Source organism: Tachysurus vachellii, chromosome 3, assembly GCF_030014155.1.
Source record: "Tachysurus vachellii isolate PV-2020 chromosome 3, HZAU_Pvac_v1, whole genome shotgun sequence".
Taxonomy (NCBI): Eukaryota; Metazoa; Chordata; class Actinopteri; order Siluriformes; family Bagridae; genus Tachysurus; species Tachysurus vachellii.
The window spans coordinates 9,223,531-9,245,293 of NC_083462.1; the positions used below are offsets into that span (position 1 = coordinate 9,223,531).

At 37.8% G+C, this 21,763-nt stretch overlaps 1 protein-coding gene across 1 annotated transcript in view; it reads left to right on the top strand.

The window, feature by feature from the left end:
• The first annotated feature begins 448 nt into the window (after nucleotides 1–448).
• The window catches only part of thsd7aa (thrombospondin, type I, domain containing 7Aa), a 101,041-nt gene continuing 79,726 nt past the window's right edge, over nucleotides 449–21,763 (top strand). The window contains exon 1 of the mRNA XM_060865659.1: nucleotides 449–876. Coding sequence (XP_060721642.1) covers nucleotides 759–876 — 118 coding nt within the window. The 5' untranslated portion in view covers nucleotides 449–758. The remainder of the gene's footprint in view (nucleotides 877–21,763) is intronic.

Sequence of the window (21,763 nt, forward strand, 5' to 3'; positions counted from 1 at the left end):
TGTCTTTCCCCTTCCATTTCTCAATGTCGAAAGAACAGTTAAATGCCTCCTCTGCTTTTATTTGTTGTCCAAGCTACTGTGTGGTACTTACTCTAGCTCTTGTTCTCTCTTTGACACACACACACACACAAACACACACACAAACACGCACACTTCTCTTTCCTTCGTTGTGTAAAGCTTGTTTGTAGGACATCATTAGAGAGTGAGAGAGAGAGAGAGAGAGAGAGAGAGAGAGAGAGAGAGAGATGGTATGAACAGCTAAGAAGTGAATATGTTAAAGAAAGAAAGAGCAAGGCACAGAGATGTGAAGTAGTGAGGCAACGCAAAAGAGAGATAGCAGGTGAGGAGAGAGGCAGGGAGGAGGGCTGTGAGAGGGAGAGAATGAGAGAGGGAGAGAGAGAGAGGGAGAGAGAGTGGGAGGTGCTGCATTAGTGCGGTGTAGGCAGGATGCAGTAACCGCACCAGCAGCAGCCTGAGCTGAGGGACCTATTGTTTCTCTCACTTTTTCTCTTTTTTCCTCTATTCACCTACACAAAGCAGGACAAGAGACTGAAAGAGAAAGAAAGAGAAAGGAACAGGAGGAGCAGAGACAGCCCAGTGGATTACCCTTTTCCTAGAGGAATCGCGTTTGTACAAGCAAGAGTGAGGGACAATAGCAGGCACGCGTTACACCCTCTGCTCATCTCTAGTGTTTGTAAGTGTGAGCGCGTGTGCAGTGGACTCTGTCTGCCGTGGATCTAAGTGGCCGCACTGAAGCCATGAGGCTGGCACTGCCAGCTGCCTGGTCCCTCATGGCAGCTCTGCTCTCCTTGGCACTGTTGGATGTGCAAGCACAGACCATCGCCAACCACAAACCCACCTACATCTGGGAAACAGGTACAGCTCTTTCCTTTCTCTTGGGACCATCCATCATTTACTTTATCCCATCATTCCACATAAGTGTGTGTATTGAGTTGCTTCATGAGGAATTCAACTTGCTTTCCTTTTCCTTATGCAAAAGTACTTAGGATTTTTTTTTTTTTTTTGTGAAAGTAATAATTGCACAGCACTGCTTTTTAATTAAAGCTACCTATAAGTGAGAAAGTGATTCAGACTAATAGACATATTAGGTGCTGTTAGTAACTTAAACTAGCAGTTAAAAAAAAGAAATATGGCACTTAATGCATGTAAGTGTCTAGTCTTTACAGTTAAAATGAACGGAAGTGAAATATTTGAGGGAATCATTTATCAGACGCAAGTGTGGAGGTTAATGGAAGTCCTGTAGGTACGAGACCTTCTATCTCACTTAGAGAATATAATTAGATCTCCTGCTGTTCTCCAGGAAATGTGAGGCATACTTACTGTCTGTCTAAAGGAAACCGAAACCTGAATCAATATGCTATCATATTAATGCATGTAGAATATGAGGGAAAGAAGAATGATTAATTAAAGAGATGTGAAGAAAGCATCACAGCTTAATTGTGATGGTGGGTGTTGAATCAGAATCAGTGTAATGGATGTGTAGTGGTGTTGAATCAGAATCAGAAACAGAATCAGATTTATTGGCCAAGTGTGTTGACACACACAAGGAATTTGGTTCCAGCAGTTTGTGACTCTCAAAGGTACAGACATAAATAACATTATACTATACAAGAAAACAATGCAGACGATGAGATACAATATAGACAGAATGAGTATAAAATATGGATATAGAATGAATAAAATATATAAAATATGAATATGGATATGGAATCCGATGTATCCGATGCGTTTGTGGATGGATAGGGATTGTCTGTTAGGTTTAACTCACTTGTCAGACATAGTAAAAAGTCAGAAGACTTGTTCTTAAGTGTCCCGTTTGAAGCGTCTCTTTATTTGCACATGGACGGGGAATGACACTGTCTGTTTTGGGTGGTGCCTTTCTCTTCCTCCAGCCCTCCCTTTCTCTCCCCTCTCCCCATTTCCACTCGTCCTGCAGTTGATTTGTGATAACACCATTTCCTCATGGTGGGGGAAGGCACCGGACAGACTGGAGGGTCTGAAGTGGATTCATGGTGGCTGGATAGCAAACCGGTGTGTCTCCTCTGATAAACCTGGGGATCAATGGGTCATTTGCCCATTGTCTCATAGTAGAGCAAGTGGAGAAGCTGCTAATCAATGGCTTAGTAGAAGCAGGACCTCCTGTGTCCAGTATAAAGTGATCAATGCATCACCTTATGGCTGGACGAGGCTGCAGGATCAATGGAGGATCCCCATTGCTCCATGGCCCGAGCCAGATGGGGTTTTGGATCAATGCAGCAGGGTCTGTTTCAATCCTCCTGGTCATGATCAATGAGACATTGTGGCAGATTCCATAACTGGTTATAGATTAACAAGAACCATGCGTCATGTGATGAATTCTGTGTTTCATTAATATATATTTTTGTCTAGTGACAAATACTATGGCATTCTATAGCACTGACATAACAAATACATCGTGTTCGGCATGATCTTTCATTATTTGTACACTGCATGCATCTGTTTTCATTGTGAAATACAGCAGCTTGAGAGATCAGCACTGTGATATGAAAGTACTCAATCTTTTTAAACGAATGCAGGAGATTAAGCAGCGATGAGACGGCATAACCTACATACAGCCCAGGCCTGGGTTTATTCACACACACACACACACACACACACACACACACACACACACACACACACACACACACACCCTTCTCAGTGCATGTCTTTCTTTCACTATTTCTATTGGTCCATGTGTCCTTGCCAAACCTTCCAGAGCATCGCTGAGCACCTTAAAAAAGTCTATTGCCAATTGAAAGTGGTCTCATTTGTGCGACAAATGAGACAACAAAATCAGTTTTTCTATGAAGGTGCATTAAATTTTGTGCCTATGATGGATAAGCACACTTATGTTATATGGTGCACCACTGGGGCTTCTCTTCACTAATGTGCTTAGGAGTGATGTGATTGGCTGTGTGAGAATTCCCATGTTTCCCTCTGGAAGGAAGCTTGCCATGTGTGTGTGTGTGTGTGTGTATGTGTGTGCATGATGATAGAAACAGGGGGAGGTGTACTCCTGCACAGTTTCATCTTTGTTGCTTTGAACTAGAAGAAAGAGTTTTTTTTCCCCTTACATTAATTAAGTCTAATTATTTAGATATAAACACAGAGCTGTCAAGAGCCGTTGGCTGACTTTTCAACTTTGCACAATTCATCGCATGCGTATGATACTAACACTTTATTGAATCGTCACCACTAATTATACCGCAGCTCCGTCGAATTCTCAAATCAGATCGGTCAGATGGTGTTGATTACATTTCTATAACAGCACCTCAGACAATAGTGCTGGCTGCAAGGTTTTTTATCTGTGCGCTTTTTTCTAAAATGTTAATAACGAATCATCCTCAGGGACTTCTAAGGTAGATACAAAATACAAGCTCATATATTCCATGGCTAATAATAAGCAGAATTAAAAATTGGTATTGTGATTTTAACATAGAAAAATATCTTATTACTGATAAGGAGAAGATTTCTGTAAATTATTTCTATTTAACGTTTCATGTTAGGAATCTTGAAGACAGGGGACTTTGTGCGTCCCAGTTTCTCTGTAATATGACAAGCCGTGTTATTTTCGTCAGGACGAGAGAAGGAGAAAAATAAGAGAGACTGGTGAAGGAAATGACTGTTACTAATGTGCTATTAGCTGTAATAGGAAATGACTTTCTGCGATAATCCATAGCTTTAAAAGTTTATACATTTGCAAATAAAAAAAATAAAAAAACCAGAAAAAACACAAAACAATGTTGTGCTCTTATAGGATGGATGTGCTGTTATAGGATTTGGGAAATAAATAAGGATTTCATTTCATTACCATCTATTCCTTAGTTGCATTTCATAACTTTTACAGGTAAACTTCAGCATAGGACCTGGCTTATATGTGCTTAAATAACCAAATAAAAATATATTTGACTGTTGTAAACCTTCAGGACTACTTCTTAATGTGTAATTACTGTACTGATACTTTTCAAGACCCCTCTGGGCTATCCATTCATCCAAGGTGAGTGAAATGTCTAGCAACTGCATGCTTGATCACACACACATACGCTTACACATGCTGATCTTAATGGACAGGGCTGGACCGGCTCGTCAGTCTGCATTGTGTTCAGTCATGGCCTGTATACTTTCCGACCTCAGAGACACCCTTCCCCCATCTACCCTGCCCATCCAGCCCTTCACTTTCATTCTTACTGTGCAAGTGGCCCTGACTTGCTCCGTCCACGGATGCTCATCCTTTGTTAACGTCTTCCTACTCACCATCAGGCATTTTTTGTGTCATATGACCTTTAACCCTTTAAAGAGGCTCTAGAGGTCAGGGGGTACAAGCAAACGTGGCTGAGCATCAGTGAATAGCAGGTCAAGCACTTAATTCAAGCAATTTGGCTTGGCTGAAAAGTATCTGTGCTGCTGTGTTGTAGTGTCAGCTTTCCAAACCACCCTGAGCCATAGAAAAAAATGCCAAGATCAGTGGAAAGCATATGGATAGTAGCCGAGCTTTATCGTTTGAGTGTTATGCACAGCCTGCAGGTCTGATTGTGTGGTGGAGGCACTGAGTGAAATGATGAAATTAGATGAGTTTTCCTCTAGATTCATCATAAACCAGATTGCTCTGGTTCACTCAGGTTCCCTCCAGCTGTTCCAAGCAGTTTGGTGTTCAAGTACAGCTTGCTCAAGGTGTAACATGTCCTATAAACCCTTCTCAATCTTGTTTATTACTTTTCTTATTTCTGCGTCACTGTCTTTTTAATAGCTCTATTCACTCCTTCTCCTGTCTGCATGGAGATTCTGCCATCTGCTCCTTCACATCTGCACTTGCCCGCTCCCTTCTTTGTCCTCTTTTTGTGAAGAGCAAATGGATGTTCTTGGTATTCGGTATTCAGAACAACTGAAAAGGATGACAAAGGATGGCCTGACAGTGTGATTTTTTCCACTTACCCTTATTCCTTTTTTATAAACACATACACTTTTTTGAGTGCACGCCTCATTAGTTTGCTAAGAATGAGCTGTTACTGGAGATTGTGTTTGAGTGTGTCTTCATGACTCATTGTCTGTGTGTGTGTGTGTGTGTGTGTGTGTGTGTGTGTGTTGCATGGGAAAGAGCTCATAGAAGGGATGTTTGGGCTCTTGATTTTGTAACGTTATCTCACTAAAAGTAATTCAAAACATGAATATCTGGTTTTCTTAACTAAAGACTGTTCAATTACATAAAATTGTATGTCTGGCTATACAACTAACATGACAAAAGGGTCACAAGGTTTACCTTTTAATGGATAAACTTTACAAATTGGTTTATGACCGTAAGCAATTTAAAGTTGATTTGGTGGCGTTTCACATCTACACACTGACATATCATGAGTCATGAAAACAAACATTCATTTTTGATCATTCTTCTTTAAACATGGCATGTTAATGACTTCACTAATCAGACTACAGAGAGGAATTAAAAGTCTTCCATTTCTGATCAACTATCCTTGTACTGTAAATGCATGTGATCGGCCTCAACAGAAGACCTGCTACAGAAACCTGAATGGAAAACTTTTAAAACAAGAGCTACTGAACTAGTGCCAAGTTGATTCCCGCTACACATTTTTCACCCGGTTCAAGCACTTGGTTCAGTGTACTGAAGTACTTTGAATTATTCAATAACCACCAGACTAACAGGAAGTGTAGCGTTATCAGACAGAGGAATGTGGATCAGGCCTTAGAGTTAACCCTAAAGTTTATTTCTCACACCAGTCCAATGACACCAATAACCAGACTAATGTCTCTTCCTCCTCCTTACTTATGTTCCTGCTGTAAGGGTAGCCTTTGAGAATTGACTATTAATTACTGTTGACAAGTAAGTCATACGTCAAAACACACTCCAATTAACATCCATACACAAGCTACACAGAGCACATAACTAATGAGAAATTTGCTAAAGCAAGAACATAAAATATAAAAAACTCTTTATTTTTCTAGGGTAGTCCAACAGAACGTGCGGTTCACTGGAGAATTGGCTTCCTCTACGCTGAAATATGTACAGACTAACAAAGTGCATTTAGCTTGTCTTCTTTACCATCTGTCTGCATTTCCTTATCATATGACTCCCTGTTCTTTTAATCCCACCACCTTTCCACCTTTAATCATCACCTAACAGCAGTGCCTAATAAGTTGACTAGTGGTCTATGTAACCCTTATACTACATCTTACCCCACATTGAGATTATATTATTCCAGCCCTACTTTCTTATCTTCTTTTATACTTCAGACTGTAAAGAAAAACAGGCATTTTAAAACCCTACCAAAGAACCTGTAACATACACATTGTGGTTATTATAAGACAGTGGAGGTGGTGTAGAGAGTTGCACATCTTTCACTTTCATGCTCAATCTCTCTTTTCATGAACACACACACACACACACACACACACACACACACACACGCATGCACCGTCTTTCTCTGAGGGGATGAACAGTGCAGTGCAATGCTTTATTGGTTCCTGAGATCTATGAAGTGGTTTATAAATAGCAGGTAGGCTGCACGATGCAGCAGCTGAGCTCTACTCTTTGCAAGCCATTAATGAGACAGTATTGTACAGGGATTGGGAGTATGAGGAAAGGTATATTTTTTTTGTTTATTTATTTATTTAATTTCTGGGGGTTGGGTGTAAATTTCTGCATCAATTTGAGCAGTAAACATATTAATGGGTTTCATTGCCTTATTGCTCACAGCGAACCACCTGCAGCTTTTAGCACCGACAACACACAGTTGATGAAATAACGCAAGCTAAATTATACTCTGCAGTGGTGAAACTCATCTGTAAACAGTGCTTCCACACTGTCACACACCCAGACGGTAGTAGGACAAAGGGAGCTTCTCAGAATTCATACAATATCATACTCCAAATGATATGGGACATATATCTATATATATGCGTGTGTGTGTGTGTGTGTGTGTGTGTATATAAACATATGAAGGCATTCCTCAAAATAATATGATTATGAGAGATGTACAACCTTCATGATTAGGTGCAGATAATAATAAAGATCAGTTATATATAAATATATGAACATAGATAATCCTGGTAACTCTCGGTATGAGGCAGGAACGCATATCATGCATTCAAATTCACATACAGTACTTACTCACACCAAGAGGCAATTTAAACCATTTAAACCATTTAAACCATTTAAAATGACTGACAGACGCACTGTATGATTTATTTCTTATTCAGATTCCATATGTTACTTTACAGCGGCTGTGGTGCACCATATCTTCAAAGGCCTGGCCATACTCAGAGCCAGTTAAATGGAGAAAATAAGATGTATATATGGATCTCCTGGTCTAATTGAAGTCTGACTAATCAGCTAACAGCAGACTCTGTGGATTTGTAGATGTCTAGTACTGATCTCGACCTGGTCAATACTATGATGCGCTTGGTCTCCTCACTGACATGGCACAAAGGGTATATCTTTTGCCTAGAAATGTGAATATATAGTAGTATACCTAGGAAAATATTTTACAGTACATAATTGGACCCTAAGGATCATCGATGCACCTGTAAAGCTTTACTCTTTAACACGTAATAAGAGGTAAAAGGTAGACGGCATACCCCATGATGCTTCCATGTCAGCAAAAAGTTTTTACATCTTGTTACCTTTAGATCTGACAGTATAAATAAAGAGTATTCATTTAAGTCTTTTAAGACTTTGTTAACTTAAGAAACATTAAGTAAGTAAATAATTAATTAAGTAACAGTAATTTAAGAGTGTCAGGAGTGTTGTGTGACAAGAGTGTCAACAAGAATCAAAGGAAAGGTGTACAAGACAGTAGTGACAGCAGCTCTGCTGTATGGGTTAGAGACTGTAGCAGTGAGGAAAAGACATGAGGCAGAGATGGAAGTAGCAGAGATGAGGATGTTGAGGTTCTCTTTAGGAGTGACGAGGATGGACAGGATTAGGAACGAGCACATCAGAGGGACAGCTCAGGTTGGCTGTACAAGGACATAGAGGCTAGATTGAGATGGTTTGGACATGTACAGAGGAGGGAGATGGTTATATTGGTAGAAGGATGTTGGATATGGAGCTGCCAGGTAACAGGTCAAGAGGAAGGCCAAAAAGGAGATATATGGATGTGTTAAATGTGGACATGAAGGTAATTGGTGAGAGAAGAAGAAGAAGAAGATAGACAGTGAGCTTGTTTTGGGTCATTTAAAAACAACAGTTGACTAAATAATTACACGTGTTAAAAAACAGCAGGGAGTAAACATTTACTATTAAAAATATTATTAATTATGCTATTTATCCACAGTAAAGTCATTGTGGATTTGAATCTCAGGAAAGAATAAAGAGAAACCTACCACGTGTACATATGTAAGAATAACACTCATCAAAAGTGGTGTACAAAGTGTGTACAAAGTGTTGATATGATCTCATAAAGAGTCTGTAAAGAAAGTCATTTCACAAGCATCAGAGTTGTACATGTGCAGAAAAATGACTGTTTTATAGTCTGCGGGTATAAAACAGGGTAATTTTGAGTAATTTTGGGTAATTTTGAGATATTATGGAAACAGTGTGATTAATTTCTCATTATATTAGACGTACTATATGGGTTTCTATTTTCCAACTTAGCATTGGAAAAAAAAAATTATACAGTATTGTGTTTTGCTCTTTTAGGTAAAAATGCCCCAAATTAAACACAATTAAACATTAATTAAACACAAAACAGACAAGATCAGTTATTTTGTTCATTTTAAAATAAGCCACATACTCACATAAATCTAACACCCTGAATCATCATATGTTTTGCCCTCCTGTTGGAGCCCTAAAAGTGGATTAAATAAAACTAGAAGTCGTTCAATAAAACCTCTAACCAGAAGAATAATCGTGGTATTGTATATTTTTTGAATAAATATTCTCATAATTATCCAAATCAAAGTCATTTGGACATGTGTGAAGATTAGAACCGCTCTACCCGCCTGCTAGATCTTTTTATTCTATATTATTTCTTTTTAATTCTCTCTAATATGATCTAGCAGCTTCTTTCAATCATAAACACATCAGAACACTTGCTCGCACTGTGAGCCACTTCCACATCTACCCACACAACACTACTTACTCCTACAGTGTAAACACATCCACAGTACAGTTCTCACTTTTAACAGGCAGCTGTTCTCAATGTTTTCAATGGCTGTACTGTACAAATATCAAAACTGTCATCAAGATCAGTGAGCTCTTTATTCAAGATTCAGTATACAAGCAAACAAAAATGCAACTGATAGAGAAGAATTTCTATCCGAGTGTGAATTATTCTTAAAAAGCTGCTGAATGTCTGCATCAGCATTGGCAATATTCAGGGCTAAACTAGTGCTGACAGGTGGAGCTGCAGAGAAGAAAAATATAACTAGGATAATTTATCCATATCATTTTTCTTAGCCAAGTCTGCTGAGTTTACTGTAAGTGAGACACAATAGTCAGTCAATTTATCTCCGTTATGAAGAGCGATCAACCATTGTTTCTAATAAAACAACCATCAAGTCAAGCTCCACCTTCCTTCAATGCCTCATTACCTGGCACCACCTCTGCTATTGCAATGCTTTTCATTCAGAAGTGTAAAGCTTTATCTGTTGTATTTATTAGCTTTTAATGCACTATATACTGTAGACTACAGTATATACTATTTAGTTGAATTCTGAAATCTGATTGGTTAGAAGAAGTTGATTCATTTTCTAATAAGAGCTCAGACAATAGTGTCAGCTGTAATTCAAACGTTTGTGATCATTTTATTAGAACCATGCACTCGTCCTGCGTTATAGTTTCTACGGTAACAATTCATTGAAAGGTAACGGTATGGACACAAAACAGTAACCTACGGATAACGGCAAACAGATACGTGAATGTTGTTAGCTAACAAAGAAAAATGTCTAAGCATCGATGTGATCAATGCATCATAATAAGAATGTTTTCCATCATGGGACAGACTTCAGAGATTTTTGTGCTGTTTTTTTTTTTTCTTTTCAATCTTAGAAACAGATAAAGGATGGTGCTGAGGGAACGACTGTTCTCACCGACATTACACAAGATTTAACATAACTATAAATAGATGATGTGTCATTTATTAATAAATAAAATCTGTAAACTTTGGGAAATTGCTGTGGCATAAGACAAAAAAAAAAACAAACAAAAAAAAAAAATCAACCCTAAAACAAAACACTTTGCAATGTCATGTTTTATTCTTTACAGTGTTTAATGTGAACAGTTATAAACCTGCACAAGAATTTATAGAGGCATGATATGAAATCACCAATTTACCTTTATCCTTTTGTGCATATATGGAGTGACAGAGACTTACGATTGAAGAGAAATCTCAGCTTCCAGGCATATTTGCTGTAAAATTTATGCAAAATGAGCATTACGGTTCCCTAATGCCATGTGTAGGAGGATTTCACACTAATTCAGAGAACTGTTGTTGCTTTACACAGCAGTAAATCCTGCACTCCTTAGAATAATATCAAACACTAGATACACAACAACGAGAGAGAAGGAATTAATTGACAAGTGATATTAGTACTAACCCCGACAACTAACCCCCACACATATAAATGTCACTGCCAGTCATGACTGATATGGTTATGTGGCATATATTATAGAGAAGATCTGGCATTAATATATCCCATACATCAATGTAATTCTTGATTGATTCTCAGTTACCTTGACGAAGGTTTTTGATTCGGATCATGTGACCATGTTGTCTCATGAAATATATAAACCTTTTTCACATACCACATGAACTTATAATTCATAGCTGCAGACCTTCATCTTAATCTAATCATAATTGCTTTCTGATAACATTTGCCTGTAATGGAAGGATGATGGAGTAGAGTTAGGATCTATGTATCTGACCACGTGATTCAGTGAATATGACCTTCATTTAGATTCAGCATCTTCATTAGCATTTTGCTCTCACCTCTCCGAGTCAGGGAATGTCCTAGAGAAGGGTTTCATGGACAATCCTTAGTCTCTGTTCCGCATCACTCTTTCCCCCTTCTCTTCTCTTCTCTTCTCTTCTCTTCTCTTCTTTTCTTTTCTTTTCTTTTCTTTTCTTTTCTTTTCTTTTCTTTTCTTTTCTTCTTTTCTTCTTATCTTATCTTATCTTATCTTCTCTTATCTTCTCTTCTCTTCTCTTCTCTAAATATATTCAATATTCTGCATTATTTCTCAGTCATAATTTAAATATGAGCAAATGTGCGTTAATGACCATGTTAACTCCTTTGTACAAAAGGCTAAAAGCTCCTAATTCATGTAAATATTGCTATGATATTGCTAAATTGTTTTATTTAACATTTTGTATTGTACTAGTATTACCTACTGTATCAGATAAATATATTTGTCCATTTTCCTGCAGAAATTGTTTACACTACTGTAAGTGGTTCAAATCAGTTGGTAAACTGATAGTAGATGTGGTACTAATGGGTTGAACCAAACTTTATGGTTAAGCCTATAGTACTAGATAGAAAACTTAGTCAGACACACGAACTTAAAGTACCCAGATCCATAATCATACCAAAGAACAGGAAGGTATAGGTCAAAGCCTGAGACCCTTTTATGAAATACCAGGAAACAGGAAACAATAGAAAGCTGGAACAAGTGAGTCATAATAACATGGCTAAGAACGGAAGCTTTGACATTTGCAAGATGTACAGGAAAACATGGAAATTCCTGTCATTGGTAATTACACATATGCTACAGATGCACTAATATGTTTCTTTAAGGTTGAGATGGTTCTAGCGCAAAATTCATTTTTGGAGAAGAAGCTAGTTTGACAAATTGCAGGGTTGTGTCAGTGAGTCACAGTTAATATGCAGACATTTGGACAGACTCGTCATTACTCCAGTCTTAGTAATAAAACGCAGTGTGAGTGAGTGAGGTCAAGCACGCGTCGAGCGCTGTCTGTCGTACTCGTACAGCTACCACTCCGCACACTTAAATTATACTGCCTAGTTGGTCGTACAGAGCAGGGAACGTTAAATGAAATGTCACCATGTAACACACCATGCTTTCAAATAGCAGTAATTTGTTACTTGATGGATTAATCGCACGCAAACATGATATGCATGAGTCTCTCTTATGTTGTGAGCTAAAGGGCAATTGTTGAATTCCCTTTTATTATAAAACAGCCTGTGGTTATTGACACCCGAGTGTCACAAGGTTCTTGAAAAAAAAAAAAAAAAGGTTCTCAAGGGTTCTTTAAATGGTTCATTTTTTTAAATGGTTAACTCAATCTTAACTAACTTTCAATCAATATCAATAAATAAATTATTTTATCACCACAAGTCTGATATAAAATGAGTCAGGACACTATTGGCTTTCAGTAGGAGATGTTTTTACATCTGTCGGGATAAATTTTAGAGTAGAAATGGGTTCGATTTTACTATTTATTTTGAAGATGTAAACATTTGTGTGAAAAAAATAAAATAACTGTATTTGTTTTTTGGCGTAATATATTCAATTTTCTATAAATATATTATATATAACTACAAATTCTAAAGCCATGACTGTCTCCTTTCATCTGAACCATGAATTGAGACCATAATAGAGTGTGACATGACAAAGAAATTCAGTGCTGTACATGGACACAACGAAACCGGAGGAAATTCCATTTTTTGGTACTCTTATATTCCTGCTTACAACCTTATCTGAAAAAAAGAATCTCCTCTGCTGCAGTGGTAAGGTTGCTACAAATAAATTGACCAAAGAATAATATTCATGACTTATTGTCAGATTGAATGTCTTAGAGGGAATAAGAGAATATACAATATTTGTGGATTTTGTTGCATTTTTGTTACTAAATTAGTATGTAAGTGAGATCAGTATGTAAGTGATGAGTGATGCATGCAGCGTTCATTTTCCCCAGGAAATAAGAAGAGGACGCTAGAAATTTCAAAGCCCTTTCGGGATATTACTGAGTATTAGTTAGTATGCAATTAATGTGTGTTTTGGGTGGCTTGGATACAGAGAGAGAGAGAGAGAGAGAGAGAGAGAGAGAGAGAGGCCAGCTGGACTGTAGGATCTAGCGAAAGACATTGAAGACAGTCTAGGCACAACGACAGTGTAAATCATGATGTCTTAGTTCCAGTGTATGGCAAGGCACAATAATCCAGCCTTTCAAGTACTTTTCATTTTAATTAAGGCTTTGAAGGCCACAGATACATGAAGCTCACATGCACACAAAGGACACTTTCAACGTCTATTCTGTTTGTGGGCCAAATCTGTTACCATTAAGCCAGAACACTTCATTTTGCAGTCTCATAAGTTTCATGTAATTCATATGAAATCGTTCTCGAATACCTTTAAAAGTTCTGTTGAACTCAAATGCCTGTTAAAAGCTGATTGTCAGCAGGGTTTTTTTTTCCAATCATGAAAGCACTGATTGAAAAACTGCACAGATGTATGTTGCGTACAGAATGTTCCTTTTATCATTCAAACAGTTATTAGCATAGCATTTATTTGAGACTACCTCACATGGTATAGCCTGTGGAAGGCTTTGAGGCTACAATGTACCCATGTCTCAAATAGGGTGTGTAGTTCAGACACTACTTCCTGTTTGGTATCTTTGCGGTCATGTATTTGTTGGATGTTATTGTAAAACAGTTTTGAGAATCAATTATTTGTGTGTACTCTGTGTGGATCTGTGTACTCTGAGTCTGAAGATGCCTTGAGCTCATGTTTTGTAAAAGGTGAGGCTAATAATCGGAGATGAAAAAGAAGATGATGAAAAGCATTATAAATAAAACAATTGCAGATTTGCTTTAATTAAACAAAGTTCTACTTGTGTAATAAACAGTGTTTTATATCTACATTCCTTTCCTTTGCAAATTTATTAGAATTATGCATGTATATATATATATATATATATATATATATATATATATATATATATATATATATATATACTTCTGTCAGGACCACTTTTCATTAGACCACAATTCATTAGATGATCGCATACAGTTAGTGTTGGCGGTATGGTTCTGTTCTGGGCAGGAATCCACATGCATGGACCGAGCGGGGAGAGCAGCAACTAGAAAATAGAATAGACCCCCCTATAACAGAACCATTAATCATGCATAGAGTTTTTTTATTTATTTATTTATTTTTTTGGCAAATGAAAAAAAATGAATGAATGGATAAATAAATAATTAAATAATTAGAGAGAGAGGGAGAGAGAGAGAAAAATATGTGGAGATTTATGATGTAAACTGGTACGACGAAAACGGGTTCCGGCATGGTGGAGTGGGGTTGGAGGAGGGAGTTTAAGTCGCAGCAGCAGCGACATGCTAGAAAGCGGCTCAATGAATGGGAATTTAAATGGTCGGGTAATATGGATGTTGTAACCGGATTGGTACGCGTCGTGGACAGCTGATGAACAGCTGATGCATGCTTGACGACGTGGCCTGCCAGAACTGACACGATGCTTGATATATGCAGCTTAGTAATTAGATTTACTTTTACTGTAACCATCATTAGTTACACAACACACAACATTTGTAAGGGTTTTGCTGGTTCCCCATAAACCGTTCAAATTAGTAAATAACAATAAAATCTCCCATATAAAAAGCCAGGAATAAAGAAATGGAAAAAAATGTCAGAAAGACACTGATGCTGTACAAGTAAAACAAGACTAAGCTAAGCAGTAAAGACACTGCTATGTTTTACTGTCCGAACTGTACAACATACTGTAGAACAGTCTGCACCCACTTACCCATTTAATACCAAGAACATCGGGGACTATAAAATAAATGCTTCCCAATGAGAGAGAAACCCAATCATGCAAGCAGCAGCGACCAGAAGCCCATTTGAATCAAATGTAATCACAACAAATGTGGAACAAATTGCACAGAGGCAATTAGTCGGCTGCATCTCAGCGTTCACCATTCGGCTGCTCATTTGCTTGCAGAGAACTCCTCTGATGATGAGCCTCATTAACCCAATGCAATATGTAAAAACATAAAGGAAAGAAAAAGGTCTAAGAACAAAGAAGATGCTATCTATCACCATAAATCTTTGGAGAAATTATCCAATTTATAAGTGCATTAAATCATGCAGATCCAGGTCAAGAGCTTCAATTAAGGTTTATACCGAACAACAGTCGGTTTAAACGGAATGGTTTGGAAAACAAAAACCATCCCTTAAGCTGCACTTCTGCAGAAATACTGTGATGATTAGAAAGATCAGAGGAGATGGGTTCAGGCTGACAGAAAGGCTATGGTGTCTCAAAAATGTATACAATTAAGGTGAGCATATCGTCGCTGTCGGGCGGAATCCTCGTATCTCCAAAACCGTAAACCTTATCTGCAATGCACAGGGTTTAGTCTGCGTTGCGGGGGATTGTCTTGCGCTAAATTCCTGTCCTCAGACATGCACCAGAACTAGCGGGGGTCAAGATTTTTTTTTTTTCTTTGAGGCCAGTGTTTTGAAGACATTTACCTCAGAAGACGTGTTCATTCGTTGCGACTCTTCTTGAGGAGAAATATGACAGTTGAAGTGTCCAATGGAGTTATGAGATTTGCACTCAAGCTATTCTCAAGACTTTAGATTGGTTAATAACTTGTAAAAATAACAGACCCACGTGGGGACTGACCGATAGCATCGGTATGTGAAAAAATATGAAATTGACAAAATTTGGACATACGAGGTTTCCGCCCGACAGCGACGATATAAACCCGCATCAAACCTGGAGATGGATAGGCTACAAGAGTAGAAGACCACATGGGGTTCCATGCGTTTCAGTTGGCATTTATTGACAGAGATTCCTTTAAAGAAACCTTCTAACCAATCAAACTTGGGATTTCAATAGCAATGTGGTATAAACAGGTTTTATGTTTCATAATTCTCATAAATATCTGATGATTTAGATTCCCTGATAATATGTTTATATGGATAGCTAAACAGGTGATTCGTGTACAAGACATTATTAATAATCATGAAAATATATTATGCATAGTTTTTTCCCCCTCAGATTTTTCTCTTCGAACCAGGCTTCTTTTGTGAGTACCCAGGTGGCTTTCCTTGGAAAGGTCATAGGAAGTGTGCGTGGCTTTTATAGAGCGCTTGTGTGCACTACTGTGATATTCTTCCCTCAGGAATATACATATTGATTTTGTTGGCCAAAAAAGAGAGCTTGTTTTGCTCTGAGGACTGTGCAGCTGCTGTCAAGAAATGATTCAGTGTTATTGTGACGAACGTAACCCAGTTGTATCTGTTTTCAAGATGAGTGCAGCATTGCTGTGTGTAAGCAAGGCATATAAAGCAGCATGCAGAAGCAAACAGAGAAATGGAGATGGCAGGGTTGTCGGACCCGAACCTGTTTGATATGCACTGCTAGGGACTACACTGTGCACGAAACTAATTCAGCTTCAATTGAAAAGACTGCCTGATAGCATTATTCCATGCAACAGCAACGGCATTTATGCTGATTTTTCCAGTGTCTGGCCATCACTTTTATCGTTAATCATTCATTCAGGCGACGTCCTTTGCTCAAGGGAGCAATATGTGATGCGTGCGTCTCGATAACACCCATTGACGCTTGCAGCCCTTCATTTTGCTTAGTGAAGAGCTATTGAAAAGGCAGGATGAGATGAATACATAATGCACATCAAAAGTGTTACACACAGGATCGTGTAATGGCTGTCGCAGTGTAAGATTGTAAATAGAGATATCAGAAAAAAGAGACTCAATCCAGTTCATGAGGTAGCTCTAAAAACACACAAAAGAACAGCCAGCATCATCTGACTAGTGCCAAAATATATCGTGGCTGTAAAAAAAATTATGAACCTTTAAAAAGAATTCTTCATTTGTCGATTATAAATAACGGGGCGTTTCTAAAAAGCATGCATGTGACTTTCCTGTAACTGAACTTTTAAAGTTTCAGTAGAGAAATCATTGCTAGTACATAGATCCTATCTATCTATCTATCTATCTATCTATCTATCTATCTATCTATCTATCTATCTATCTATCTATCTATCTATCTATCTATCTATTCAATTCAATTCAAGTTTATTTGTATAGCGCTTTTTACAATGGACATTGTCACAAAGCAGCTTTACAGAACATAAACATAAAACAAAAGATGAACATAAGGAGAAGTATAAAGAATTAATATAATAAAAATTCAAGATATATACAGTTCACAGTGTGTATGTATGTATGTATGTGTGTATGTGTATTTGTCCCCAATGAGCAAGTCTGAGGGCTCAGGCAACAGTGGCAAGGAAAAACTCCCTTAGATTGGTAAAGGAAGAAACCTTGAGAGGAACCAGACTCATGGGGAACCCATCCTCATATGGGTGACACTAGATGGTGTGGTTACAAATATACAAGTATCACAGAGTCCAACTGGAGCCGGTAGATCTGTAGATGTCTCAGGGTTCTCACAGAGTCAGCCTTGTCTCAGTGGAGGTCCAGAAATTTCAACGCACGGAAGACGATCTTAGCATGGGTGTCTCGGCATGGGTAGAAAAAGAGAAGAGAAGAGCAGTGCAGAGGGATTAACATATCTGCTGTTCATAAGAATGTGCAAGTCTAGTGTGATGGTGCACAATATTTATTTATGGGATGTATTATGTGTGTGTACGCCTGACTAAAGAGATGAGTTTTCAATCTACATTTAAACTGTGAAAGTGTGTCTGAGCCCCGAACACTATCAGGAAGGCTATTCCAAAGTTTGGGAGCTAAATAAGAGAACGCTCTTCCGCCTTTAGTAGACTTAGATATTCTGGGGACTACCAGAAGTCCTGAGTTTTGTGATCTCAGAGAGCGTGAAGGACTGTAACGTGTTAGAAGACTAGTTAGATACATGGGAGCTAAACCATTAAGAGCCTTGTACGTAAGTAGCAGCAGTTTGTAATCAATTCTAAACTTAACAGGTAGCCAGTGTAGAGATGATAAAATTGGGGTTATATGGTCATACTTTCTTGTCCTAGTGAGAACTCTGGCTGCTGCATTTTGGACTAACTGTAGCCTATTTATTAAAGATGCAGGACAACCACCTAGTAATGCATTACAATAGTCCAGTCTAGAGGTCATGAAAGCGTGAACTAGCTTCTCAGCATCAGATACAGACAGGATGTTTCTCAGCTTGGCAATATTTCTGAGGTGGAAGAAAGCTGTTTTTGTGGTTTGCGCGACGTGATTTTCAAAAGACAAGTTACTGTCTAATATAACACCCAGGTCTTTCACTGTCGAGCTACTAGTAACAGTACATCCCTCTAAATGGAAATTAAGTTGTGAGAGTTTCTGTGTACTAGTTTTTGGGCCTATAAGTAGTGTTTCTGTCTTATCAGAGTTTAACAACAGAAAGTTACAGCTCTACAGTTAATATCTATCTATCCCCCTAATTCAACTTCAGCAAATACAATTATTTAAACACTCTGAAACCTGATAACTGACAGAGAGAGAGAGAGAGTGAGAGAGAGAGACAGCTCTCCACTCTCACTTTACCACCAGGCCTCTCTGCCTGTGACCACTGTCTCTAAGGACCATTTATTGCATCATAGGTAATTCCAGTCCACAAGGACAATTAGATTTCTCCCTGTAAAGATAAAAACCTGACTGTGGTTTGAGGTTGAGTAAAATAAAGTCCTGTCATCACTGAGCAAACAGTTTACAAGGTTGTAAAAGGGCCCGTGGTGAAGAAGGTTTAGCACTTTCACTATGACGATGTTGTTCTATAATAGGACAAAAAGTGTCTATTAAACTTTTGCAAGGCTCCGTACACACATTAACATACTTATTCCTCCATAGGACAATTTCACGTGGTTATTCCACCTACATTATTTTGTTAGGGGGTGGGAGGTGGGAGGGAATTTCAAGAACACAGAAGAGAGTCACTTGAGCTCAGGATAGAGGTGGGAACCCTGGAGCTGTGAGGCTGCAAAACTACCCATTGTGTCACACTTCATTCATTTATTCATATTTGGTAACCACCTTATCTTGGTCTGGATCCTTGTGGTTCTGAAGCCTGACCCACAAACGCTGGGTGCCCTTGAAAGGTATATTGGTTTATCACAGGCCAAAAAGCACACATATTTACAATGAAGGGCAATTTAAAGTAGGATCTTTGTGTATATGTCGTAGCAATTATGAAAATTGTTGCCTCAAGACTTTTCTCACAGCCTTGGGGAACTGAAATGACCTAAAGTTAAACAAAATAACTTAAAAAGTCCACACTCATGGACACACACACACACACACACACAACAGCAAGGTTCAGGTCTCAGGAAGCTGCACTGCTGTCCTGAGAGTCCCACACTGTTGTGAATCGAGCACAAGTGCAAGTTAATTATCACTCAATTAACACTTTCTTAACATGCTTACAAACAACTGTTCTATCTGCTCACAACGCTAATTGAAAATATCTTTCAATTAGGTGCTCCACAAAGACATAACAGGTGCATCCCATGGAGAAGTTAGTTTCAGTGGTTTGCTCGTTCTCAGTAGAGCCTGATGCGGTGATAAAAAAAAAAAAAATCTAAAGTTTTCTGAAGGTCAGTGAAATGACCTATTTCAATATGTCAGCGGTCTTACATGGAAGTACAAAGAAGGGTTTCCTGTGGGTTCTTTGAGCTTTCTAAATGGGTTCTACTGGCGGCTATTTAAAAAGGAATCCCTCTTCTGTAAGAATCAAAGTAGATGCTCAGGATCATTACCCAGGACAAAGAGTGCTTTAGGGGTTTACACAGATTAGATTTTATATTTTAATCAGAGATGATATGAAATTGCATGCATTTTTTTGTTTTCTTTGTTTTTTTAAAAAATATAATAATAATAATAATAATAATAATAATAATAATAATAATAATAATAATAATAATCATAATAATAATAATCATAATAATAATAATAATAATAGGATGATGAAGAAGAATAACCCCTAACTAACTAACTAACTAACTAAAAAATAAAATTTGGTTGATATTGTAGTAAATGCACTGAAAGCAAGTTACCTACCTACCTACCTAACTAACTAACTAACTAACTAATCTAACTAATCTAAAAAAGCAAGAGTACGTGAATTTAAGATGCCAAATTTATCATCGGTTTATATTTTCCTCTGAAATGTAACTTGGTCCTCAAAGTTCCCACACATGACTTTGTTCTCCTTGAGTTCCCCTTATGAGAGTCTTGTGAGACTTCCACCGAATCTGATAAGGTCAGAGTATCATCATGGCTTGAAGCCACAGAGGCCATTTCTCCTGTCTGCATGTGAAGTGATACCTTGATATTAAATATTAACGCCGGTTATTTTGTGAATGCCCCAGCCTATTCAGATGTTTTCCTTTGCCATTTTCTAAGGACAGACTTGTCATTTCACTCTGATAATGTCAAAGAATCTCTATGGCAAAGATGATATTTTGACTGCTGCTGTTTGTCTGACTAGTGATAATAGAAAGCTATGTTCCTGGAAATAAGTGACGATTTTTACTGTCAGTTGGAAAGTAACAGTCAACATGTCGAAATGTATGCAATTTTTATTCAAAGACACACTTGGTAATGAATGTCTCTGATTATTCCTGAACATGCTCCTGATGTAAAGATTGTGCCGCCTGTTGATTGGGAGACTTCAGCAGATTAGGAAAACATCTGTTACTGCTGTTTTATTCACTAGCCAGAAAACAGGCTTTTGGTAAATACAGTTATACCTGCTGATTTAGCCTTGTTTTTTTTAAAAAAAAAATCTGTTTAATGCTAATTGCTATTTTCAGTGAAAAACATAAAAAATTAAAAAGACCATTAGGTTGGTTTTATTTGTAATAATCGACACAACAGAACCTCATGAATACTGATTCTGAGCTTCATCCGCAAAATAAATAAATAAATAAATAAATAATAATAATAATAAAAAAAACAAGTAAAAGATAAAAAAAAAAAATGTTTTAACTCATTTTTTTTAATGACATGGGTCATTAGGGAACATAAACCACTTCTATGGCTTGAGGTGTAATGATATCCCACACAAAATAAAGGTTTTCAGGAGGGGAAATGTAGAAAAACTAAAGTAGGTCATCAACAAAGAAAGTATGAGCGCAAATCCGCTAGCTAATAGAACCCTTGCTAATCCAACCACTGAATTAAAAAAAAAGGTAAAATCCTCCTTAGACTATTTTGGCATGTAGCCTCACTAATGAGGAAACATTTTATTTCATATTCATAAGTATGTAATGATGAATTTCCCAAGTCATTTCAGAAATACAGTTTAGACGCTGTTATATTTTTTCATCTTGCTCTGCTCCATGTTGCCAGAAGCCACAGTGAGCAGCACCACACAAGCTCCTCCAAGCCTGCTACTGCAGCATCATCATTAAAGCCGTTGCTTCTGTGCCTATGAATATTTCAATAAAGACCTATGCTAATTTCCTCTATTAATATACAACAGCCAGTGGCACACGGCATTTGAAGACTTTTCTAAGATGTGTACATGAGGAATAATGAACGCGGCACGAAATCTAGCTGAAGATTTTTTTGATGCAATTGGAAGATGCTGTAGATTATTACGAAACAGTATTCAGTCATGTAATACACAGACAGGCGAGCAGGTAGTTCTTATTTTGTAAAAGCAGGAGTGAACGCAACACTATGCGAGTCATTAACAGGTGTCAACATAGCGCGTTGATAACAATTAACACTGTAATAGGAGCAGATGTGTGTGTATTCATTCATTCATTCATTCATTTATTCATTCATTCT